The following is a 10,811-nucleotide window of genomic DNA, read 5'->3' on the forward strand; positions in this document are numbered from 1 at the left end:
TCGTACCCCAAACTACCGTCGGGCCGAACACAGCAGACTTTAACGTTCGACATCCAGGGCCCGGCCCTTGGCTGCCGCCTGCGCTCTCAGTCGGGCGCTGCGGGCAGAGCGGGGCCTCCCCTCCCCCCCCCATCTCCCGCCAGGTGGTGCGGCCCGCGGCGAGGTCATGTGACCACCAGCCACGGGGAGGGCGGAAAGGGGTGGCCGTGCGCCTGCGCAGTGCCCTCAGCCCGGCGCTGAGGGGCGGAGCCTTCATTCCATCAGTGCCGCCTTCTGAGGGCGCTAAACGTGGGAAGCGGGGGGGGCTAACGTGCGTCTGCCTTTATCGGCAGCGAGACGCGTACACGGGTATCTCCACATCCGAGAAAGGAAGCAGACACCTCACCTGTGTTAAAAGTAACACTGTGCTACGATGGTGGTCCTCTGTTGAGCAGCTCCAGCGATGCCGTAGGGGCTCAAGGTCTGGGAAAGGCAGACCTTGACCTTGAGCAGACCCTCAAACCTGGAATCTTTGGCGCTTTCCAGCCTCAAAGTAAGCAATTGCTGGATTTCTCCACCAGCCTTTTTACATTGGGGTTGATCTCTAAGATTCAAGTCCTAAAAGGCCTTGCATTACAACAAAGGTCATTCTGCAGGGACATCTGGTAATACCGCAGGGCAATTGAGTCCTGAGAAGCAGCAGCCAGTGCTGGTGACAATACAGCACAGCTCTGCAGCCACGTGTGGACTGAAGACTTGACCTTCTGCTGGAGAAAACAATACTCAGCTGGTCAGATCGCAACACAAAGATCAGCTTTGAACATAAAAGCCCCCACGTGCAGCAAATGTCTGATCCGAAGTCCATCTGATCCCAGAGCTTGTGCTGGCCAAGGGCCCATAGCAGCACTTTCCAAGAAGACAGACTGTGGGCAGAAAAATGAAACTGCTTGTTCTACTTGTTGAAAGCTCTGAGAAGCCACCAGAGCAGTTCCTGAGCACAGGGCAGTGCTGGACACGGACACCTAGCAGCCTCCTGCTGCCAGCCACAATCATGTCCTAAGAACCAACAAGAACAAAAGACCCCCCAAGAAAAAAAAAAGAAGAAAAAGGCAAATACAAAAGCCCTATCATCTCATTCTTTTAGGCTAACCATTTAAGACAAACTAAGAATGACTCATTTGTTATCTTTATTTTCCAATAGTACATTTAAACAACTTCTCAGGACTAACCTCCTCAGCTGGTGTGGCCATGCAGAAAACATTTCCTAAGTTACACAGATCACCTATGACAACACACACAATGGGTTGTAGTTGTACTGTCTAATAGAGGTGGGAAGTTGCCTAGAAGGAGCCAACCTGAGTTATGCAGAAGCACGTGGTGCAATGGCAGCACTACAGGTGTGTTAGCAAAGGTCAGTAACTAGGGCTCCCATGTGAAACAAAAACAGAAGGGGTGCTTGTATGCAGATTCTAGCCTTTTTTCTTTAAAAGCAAACAAAAAGACTTCCACATAATTTTATTACCAGCTAATCATGACTGAACTGGAGCCCCCTCCTGTGGCTAAGAATTGTAGTTGCAAGACTAGGGCTCCCTTCAGAGCTGACTTTCTCTCTTTGCAAATTATGATGCATGAAACTATGAGTTAGATATCAAAGCATGCACTCAGGATTTTGTGAGCACATCTTCCGGCCATGCATAATGGAAAGAACTAGCCACAGGACTTCTGAGAATCTGAAGTTCAGAGAAGCATAGCACACAGTGTTCTTACATTTGATCAAGAATCCTTCCTTGCAATAAATACAAATTAAAACCAGAAAGCTCAAGTGTTCTCAAAACGTCTCAGCTCACCACAGCCCATGCAATTAGTTCCAAGACTTGAAGGAGCTTCTTCATTAAAAATCTGACTTAATTTCAACAGTATCTCAAGACATGCAGATGCTAGACTTTAGGCATTTAATCAAACCATTACTTAAAAGCCCTTCCCCAAAGCACTTTTGGTGAATACTTCCTACAGGTGGGACCTGACTTCAAATTTTCCAACAGCAACTAAGAATGTGCCTCCTTAAAAAGCAGATTAAGAAAAATAGTGTAATATATCATTTGAAAATACTACATAGATCTGTCTACCATTCCTTTTGATGTGCAGTATCGATTTATTTTATCTACGTTATGAAAAGAAACAAAGGAAACACAGCTGCTATTTGCCAGGAGCATCTACTAATTTGCTTGTAATTCCACAGATGTAAAGCCATTCACCAGCTCTCAGAATGTCCATGCTTACTAACAGGAACCAGCAATACAAAAGCTCAGCCACTGCAGAGAGAACATTTCTGGTTCTTCTCAGGCTTCATGAAAGCATTCTGCATACATTCTTCTCCTGGCAGGTGAGCCTTTGGCAATGAAATGTGAGCCATCACCATTTTTGCTTACATGGCAGTATGGGATTAGTCATTTGCAGTACTCTACTGCACACAATTGTAAACATTTCCATAACCCAGCTTTGTGCCTGAACCCACAGTACAGCTCATCAGCTTTTAACAGTTCTACAGTACCAGAGCAAAAAGTTGCATAAGCATTTTCAGCACTGAAATCACTGCAGGATTAACGAGGGGGAAAAAAATATTAAAAATCATAAATATATTTAATTACAAGACCAGTAAGGCGAGTTTAGGTGTAAAATTTGCCTTTAAATATGGAAGTCACTGATAGGAAGCACAAATTCTCAATGGTGAACAACTAACACTATGGACTTATGCTGTGTTCACTACTAAATTGCTATTTTATGCTTTTAAAAACTTCATTAGCCACCTAGAGAACAATGCAGTCGTCTTCTAGAAAGCGTAGCATTGCCACAGAGGCTCTGTTAGAATTAAGAGACCAGTTTTAAATGAAAACCCCAACAGTTCTGTATCTGCACTGGAAGTACAAATGGATTATTTTCAACCACGGGTGACCTCAATACAGACATGTTTAACATGGCAAGAGCCAGAAATGTTTTGCTCCCACTTTGACACCTGACAAGAGCTGGCAGGTTAGCAGTAGCAAGCAGCCCCTATTCAGATGTTTAAGCAGGAAGCAGTAGATGCTGAGCTTCACACATTCTGCCTTGATGACAGGTTTATGTATGCCTGATAGTAGGAGATTTGCACTGATGTGAAGTATCTCAAAGGTGTTTGAACAGACAGAATCTTCAGATACGTGAGAGCTACAGAATAAAAATCCCATTGATTTAAGAAGTGAAACCCTTAAAGAATCAAACAAAAATCTTTTTGTTTGAAATATTCCAGCAAATTAGTTCCAAATAAAATTGTTTTTTATGAGTTGTATAGAATTCCATCAAGAAGAGTCATATTTAGAAACAAAGAAAGGATCTATAGCATGGCCTTCACTTAGAACTGATTTCCACCACAGAAAAACAGTAGTGTGTTGAATACCTTCATGCTGATTGTATAGGAACAAAAATTTAAACTTCTTTCAGCGTGAAGAACTTCTTATCCAGCATCCTCCAGAACACCCAGGTCTTCCAATTATCCTTGCTTAGGCCTAGTAAATTTGATCCAAGAGCAAACATTATTAGGAAGTATTTTGTACCAGAAGTTTAAAATCAAAAGAGCTCTCATGTTTGATTTCCCTAAAGCAACTTTTGCTTTTTAACAGTCACCTACCAAGGACTTGTTAATACTTTTTGAGAAGAACATAGTTCTTATTTCATCAATTGAGACAGCAGCCAACTACACTAAGTATATGCAAATTATGATGTAGAGAATTTTACTTAAGCTCCACCCCTCTCCCCCCACCATACATATATCTGCACTTCGAGCCAAATTTAAGTACAAAATGAACCGTAATTATCTTGTAAATGAACCAATGCTAGTTTGCATTCTTCCCTGAATAACACTTTTTTGTTTTTCCTGCAGAGGAGGAAAGAGGACTGCTACAGAAACACAGCAACATTCAAAACCTTTAAAACAAAAGGTAGATTATTTAATGCATTAACGATGTTAATCTGAAGATAAATAAATCCACAACAGACTTTTAAGTTTCTTTTGAGATTTCCTTTTTCTTTGCGGAGAATATTTCTGAAATTATACAGTACTGAGAGGGTGTTCTTTTATTTTCTCAATGTCCAGGTGAAAAGCAAAGCTCAGTTCTCTCTGCTCTCTTCATGGAACTCCTCAATGCCCTATTCCAGGCGTGATTCTCTTAAGCTTTTACTTGAAAGCGGAGTAGTGAGCAACACTAATTTCAGGAATAACTGGATGGTTTGGTCCCTGAGTCATCTTCTTGAGAGCCCATACTCTGAAAGATAAAGAGTTATTTCTTCAAAAACAGGTCTGAAGAATTACCTCTGAGACAGACTTTTCTTTGAATTTAACAGGTATGGAAATGAAGTGGATAAGAAATAACATGCACTTCCTTTTTATTTTAAAGCACGATGTTTACGCACATTACACTGAGGTATTATTACTAGCACTATGAATGCAAACATTCAGTACCATGTACTCAATACACTCAATTTCTTAAATATTCTGACAAAATGTTAAATCAGTTACCTTCTGCACAAACTGAGGGTTCACAGTGATCTCTTGATCCATGGCTTTCAGTCGTTCATCAAGCTCTATACATTTCAGCATCTTAAAAAACAAAGAAACAACAACAACAAAACATACTAAGCTAAGAAACAACAACAACAAAACATACTAAACTGATTGCTTTGTCCAGCTTGTAAAAGATCTTCAAGAAACTTCATGGCTGTGCTATTGAGAGCTAATAACATTTGCCATGGCAAAAATCCCATGTCAAAATGCTCTTTACCTTCATCTCCTAGATGAAAGCGTCACATCACTTTTTATTCCCTTATTTCAATTAATATCTTCCCAACAATCCTTTTTAAAGCCACTGATGGACAGCCCCATGTGGGTCAATGACCTCGAACTACAGGCATATCATTGTCAACCAATCCGACCCTTGAACAACCCTTCTAATCCAGCCAGTTTAAAGAACTTCACATCATTAACATTAAGCAGTCAGTCTATTGAAATGTCTCAAGCTGTACAGAAGATAAAGCAGGAAAGTCATAGCTAATTACTATCAATCTAAAACTTTTAAATTCTGGTACTGTGAAATAGTAACAATTCATAGTTCTCCATCCCTACGTGTAAGTTACCTACGCTGACTTCTCCCAGCATCTGATTTCAGACTATTCAGTAGGAATCAGTTATTAAAAATAACAGTAGTTATTCAGTAGGAATTCCAGAAGCATTAAAATCTTGCAGATTTACCTCCTGATCAATGTTATGAAGCATAGCTGGATTGTTATACTTCTCAGGATTATCGTGGAAACAGACCATACCATCCTTCTGATTAATACTTGCAAAGATTTCACCATCTTCTATCTGAAATGAAAGAGTTTAAAATAAAGTATCACCAACAACACAATTTCAGGTATCTACAACTCCTTGCGGGATTTCATTCAACATGAATCAGAACCATTCTTCTGCCAATCAAACACACACAGCCATATGAGACAGTCTTACACTGGATCAATATTTAAGTTAGGACAGTCAAGTTCCAAGTCTTACCATGTGGAGGACGTACTTTTCTGCTTCTTGGGGCCCCGACAACTGAACTCGACTTGCCATGTCTTGTAACGACAACGTTAAAAACGTCTGAAATTAAGAAGACACCAAGCCACTGAAATTATACACTAAGAACTTCTCCTGCCAATCCTTCATGGCCTAACAGTCTTATTTTTGAAGTTGGATGGGATGAAACAAGCAGAACGCATAGCTATTACTTACAAAAGCACCATGACAGCAGTAGCAGTGTCAGTTCTTACTCCAAAGATTCTAGTTTGTTACACTGTGTATGAATGCAGGCCAAACTCATAGAGTGGTTACTTCATTTCTGTAATCTCTTTCTGTCTCTTAAGAGTTGTGATCATGTCCAAACTCTTACCCCACATCCAAACCTAAATAAGGCAACTGTCTACCCCTTGAATTTCCATCAAGAATTGCATATATTGCAAAGTTACTTCTACTGCAGCAAATATTGTTTGAACTTAAGAAAGAGAGAGCTTCCCCTTGATCGCTTTTAAGGATTAATCATCTCTTCAGCAAAGGACCAGATCACTCCATTGCTTCTGCATTTCTTTTAAATGACACTTCCAAAATCCATGCTATTCACTCATTCTCATCTAATGAAGTAATCTGTGAAGTTCAGGTTTCCTATTTTTGAACAAAGATGGAGATTATGGGTTATTGGTGTTCATGACCTTTTTTGATTACGTATTAAATGACCATGGGCTAAGCTCTCATTTCCTGTAGCAAAACCATTGAATTAGATCAGTTATTGCCACAGATAGTAAGGTTTGGAAGCTTCTGTGCAAAAAGGAAGCAGGTAAGCAGACATATAGCTGGATACCTCCATCCATGGCTGTACCCTTCTGATAGACACTTATTGAACCACCTTTTCACTAGTGTTCAAGTAGCTAATTGAATTGGTTTTCTACCTAAAGCATCTTAAAGTCTCATAACGGTACTTCACACACATGAATCTGTTTTTGTTGTTTCCCTGTGACACGACTATATTATCATTTTGCACTTATGTGAATAAAATTCAACCTGCACATCTTACACATCTTACCTTGGTTAGCCTCTGAATATTCTTTTTGTAGAGAGATGACAAGCATTGCTTAACCAGCCCCATATTGTTATCCCTTGTGAATGTTTCACTGTGTTTGTTCACCAGATTTCGAAGCTCCGAGGGTTTATTGGTAGAATAAACTTGTGCTAATTCATGGTAAGCATTGCTAAGGGGCTGCAATTAGAAAAATGAGAACTCTTCTTAAAGAACACGGTGCTCAACCAGCCTTACAAATTCAAGTCACTACTTCAACATAAGAAGCCATGCAGGCAAAAAGAAATTAAAGTAGCTCAAGTGCCTCTCAAAATATAGGTGATGCCCATGCAGGTCTGTAGGGAAACAACAGGTCCTTGTCCAGTCAATCTGTATTAAAGCAATGTAAGACCTAATAAGCACTGTTCAAGGACCAGCATATGACAATCTTAGTTATTAAAAAAAAAAAAAGCAGGAAAAGAGCCTTTGGTTGACTATCAGATGAAGAAAGCTGAGTCAAAGTTCAGTAGCATAGCATTCACAGTTTATTCATAATATCTGTTCTAATATCTAAGACACTGTCAGCCCTGATCCCAGTGAATCACAGCACAGACAACACAATCTCATATTCATACTGAATTGCATCTTGAATGCCAAGTCAAACTTGGCAACTTTGAGTTCTAAAGTAAAAGGTTATCAAGGGACGTGCAATATCAGTGCAGAAGATACTGGTAATTATACACTCCTATTCAACTCAAAACAGGTTTTTCTTTTGTTTTTCTTTTAAACAAACAAACAAAAAAAGATCCTTATTTCCAATATGAACAATACCATTTATAATCTTTAGCCACAGTAGACTAGAAAAACAAGAATGTGCAACACTGAACAGTATCATCAAATGAGGGTAGAAAAACACCTGCAATACAATTTTTATTATCCATGCATTGTTCTTTCTGCTTTTGCAAGACTTACCTTAATGAACCTACCAACTATCTGGGAAGTATATTTTGGTAGCTGTTGAACTTTGCCAAGTAGTATCAAAGAAACTAGAATATACTTTTTATACGATTCCAACATAATGTGACTAACTGCCATGGCTGGAGTAGTTATTGCCTAAGCAAGAGAAAAAGAAATGAAACAAGTTTAATATTTGCATTGGTAAACTGCAATAGCTACATTAACAACATCTCAGTTTAAAAACTGCATATATGCTAATATGCAGTGACATATTAGATTCACTTTTCAGCACTACAGCTTAACTTCCACCAAAGGTAATTATCTAAAAACATCTTAAAAAAAAGTTCTACATGAACTACTCAAAACATCATATATTACAGTAATGTCTAACTTAGAAAACCCTGTTAAGATCAAAGCAAAATCTCTTTGTTTGATATGTATCTAAAGTTGTACTGTAAATCACCAGTGGCTACTTGTAACAAGGAATGATTATACGGTTCCTGAGAAAGCTGAATTTACACACATCCTTAGGAAGACTTCATAGGGATATTATATTATGCAACCTCTTATTTAACCATGATGGAAGAGGCTTGCAGAACTGTAGAAAGGGATTTCAGTTCACCCCAATACTGCTACTCAACAGAAAAATGTTGCACCAGTTTATTTTGCACATTTGACAAAAGTTTTTCTTCACTGAGTTTTCTGAATTTTGTCATTCTCTCTTCTTTCATAGAAGAAAGTAAAGCAGTCATTATTATAATAGGTATGAAGTGTAACTTCCATCAAAAAATTGGCAAAGGTCAGAAGCAAAGCCACAGCTCTTTGAAAATACACAGTTCTGAGCACCAGCCTGTTTCTATGTGAGCAGTAATGAGTGAGCACTTGAAAATATTTATAGTGAGATAAATTTAACATCAACCTTTGAGTTGCATAGCTTTATGGTGCACTAGTTGCTTGGCTGGGACTTTCTAAGAAGATAACACTTCTAAATTCAGTTTGTTACTTCACTGTGTACACCAAGAGTATCATTTAGTCCATACTCCTCATGATACAGCTGATAAATGAAAATGAACCCCAAGCAGTTTTTATGCACAGTTATAATGCACACACACACAAAAGCAAAACCAGTGTGAGTGATGAACAGAAGCACAGATCTATTAATAGAACTGCATCCTAAAGGTTAAGAACGAAAATAATCAGCCTGCTTGTAGTTAACACTGGCTACACAGCTTTCTATTTGTCCTTCGTGGCAATTCAAAGATGAGTCATTATCTCAGTGGTATCACACATCCCACTTTTGCTTTTCAATTCACCACAATTCAGACTGCTCAGTTTTAATTAAAGTTACCTGTTCATAGAAGTAGAGTGCTCTTTCAAAGTTCTTTAGCCCAGTGTATATCATCCCACCATAGTAGTAATAACATAAAAAGTGCTTTGCATCGTATGCCCCATTTTCTTTACAAATATCCATCATGTCCACATCTAGATATGGGAGGGCAGGTTTAAAGCATTTTGCTAACAAACAGAGCTACAAGAAAACAAATCAAGTTTTTATAAATTAGCTATTTCAGATATCCACAAAGATGACATTGGAATACAATTCATTTAGTAGTATTTAATATACCTCACTCCTCTGAGAGTTAAGACACAGTGTATGTCACAGTAGAGGCATAACACAGATGATACATTGTATTGTGGTATTTGGAAAAAACACAGATTGTGAACTTTTAATCATTTGAATCCTAAAGAAATTAGACTAACCAATAAAGCAGCCTGAAACTCCAGGCCTTCCAGACTACCGTGCTGGCAGCACTCAATATTGCACTAAACATTCTCATCCAACTCTAAGTCCCAGGAGCCAAGAATGAGACAGAAGTGCAAATCCAGGCCAAAGACACGGAGACAAGCATGCCTTTTGTCAAACTCGAGCAAACAGTATTTGGCCAGTACACTTACACTGTTTAAGAGAAGCTGTGCATGACTTCCAGCCCAGAGAGAAGGGCTTTCCAAAGTCATGAACAAAATCAAAGACCTGGGGACATGTGCTGAACATTTAGGAGGAAGAGAAGGGAGTTTTATTTCAGTATGCCATTGTACTGACTATTGAGAAACAATTAAACAACAAAATCAAAAAACCCAAAGCCACAATTAAAAGCTTTCTTTACATTGCAATACATGAATGTGCATTTCTCAAACAGCTATAGGTAATGTACAAGCTTTCACTCTGAATAGGGCCCTTACCTGGCAGAGATCTGCATGTATTGAGGTCAGCTGGTTTGTGTTCATCTGCATCTTGTCTATGGCTTGTCTGAGAATGCTAATTCCTCGCAGGGGCTGTCAGAAATTACATCTCTTTCAGATAATTTCTCATAGATGGCAGCACATTGGATCTTATGTTGACACTTACAAATGAAAAATAACACTAATTGACAGGTTCCATTAAGTAATAATTAACTTGTGGTTCCTTTTTTGTAGGATATTGCAGTCACTCAGAAAATAAAATTAGCCTATGCTATATAAGCTCTCCTGATAAACTAAACAAAGTCACCAATTCTGCTTCACAAAGACAAGCAGGATAACAGTAAATTGTACTGAGTAAACCTCAGTACAGCGGAGTTCTTGACTCCATGACTACATCTAAATTCCTAGCAAATAAAGGAAAGGCTCCTGCTTCACTTCACTTAGTCCTGATTTGATCTCTTATTTCAAGCTAGATCTAACTTACTTTTCCAGGGCATTTTCAGTATCTTATCCCTAAAAACAAATGTCCCCTACATTTTGAGGCATTTCATTAAGCACACTGCATTAGACTGGTGAGAGTAACACTGAAATATATCTCTGACTCACTGGCTCTATTAGTTTTTGCAGCTCTCCCCTCCTCACACACACCATCTGAATAACATACCTGATACACCTGATTTCCTGGTTTGTGTGTGAGAGCAAGGTTTTTGCTAATTCCCCCCTCTAAATTTTAACATCTACTTTCTTTAAGGAGGTTTTAAAATCTTCTTTTAGGTTCATTACTGCTCAGTAGACTTAACATCTGAGGAGCCACACAGAAATACTTTGCATGAAGTTAGCAGTAAATCTTTATGAAGCAAGTAACGTCCCTCTTAAGAGCCTGGCTTTGTAGGTTCCTTATTTGTACTAGATGATACTTGCTCACCTGTTTTCTCTCCACAAGGGCATTTGTTAACTGGTGGCACAGGCCAGCAACTAAACAGAGAAACCAAACAAAAGAATTCAGTAATTCAGTAA

The 10,811-nt window shown here is 39.0% G+C and overlaps 1 protein-coding gene across 2 annotated transcripts; it reads right to left on the reverse strand.

Moving 5' to 3' along the window:
- Positions 1–1,149: 1,149 nt before the first annotated feature.
- COPS3 (COP9 signalosome subunit 3) lies at positions 1,150–10,805 on the reverse strand. 2 transcript variants are annotated; one of them, XM_010719586.2, is made up of 9 exons: positions 10,720–10,805; positions 9,795–9,887; positions 8,902–9,081; positions 7,569–7,709; positions 6,624–6,797; positions 5,561–5,647; positions 5,261–5,374; positions 4,532–4,612; positions 1,150–4,277 (listed from the first exon to the last, which is right to left on the reverse strand). In XM_010719586.2, the coding sequence occupies exons 2-9, from the start codon at positions 9,843–9,845 to the stop codon at positions 4,224–4,226; spliced, it is 882 nt and encodes a 293-aa protein (XP_010717888.2). In that variant the 5' UTR covers positions 9,846–9,887; positions 10,720–10,805; the 3' UTR covers positions 1,150–4,223. The 2 variants fall into 2 exon arrangements, with proteins under 2 accessions (XP_010717888.2, XP_019476113.1); XM_019620568.1 differs by lacking the exon at positions 6,624–6,797.
- Between the last annotated feature and the right edge of the window lie 6 nt (positions 10,806–10,811).

This window comes from Meleagris gallopavo, chromosome 16, assembly GCF_000146605.3.
Source record: "Meleagris gallopavo isolate NT-WF06-2002-E0010 breed Aviagen turkey brand Nicholas breeding stock chromosome 16, Turkey_5.1, whole genome shotgun sequence".
NCBI lineage: Eukaryota > Metazoa > Chordata > Aves > Galliformes > Phasianidae > Meleagris > Meleagris gallopavo.

Bases quoted from the DNA above. Each gene is read 5' to 3' on its own strand.
- COPS3 (XM_010719586.2), bottom strand. From the start codon at position 9,845: ATGCAGATGAACACAAACCAGCTGACCTCAATACATGCAGATCTCTGC. The intron at 6,798-7,568 runs GTAAGTCTTGCA...TTCTAATTGCAG, and splicing joins TAGTTGGTAGGTTCATTAAG to CCCCTTAGCAATGCTTACCA. The intron at 4,613-5,260 runs GTAAATCTGCAA...TTGTTTTTTAAG, and splicing joins TTCATAACATTGATCAGGAG to ATGCTGAAATGTATAGAGCT.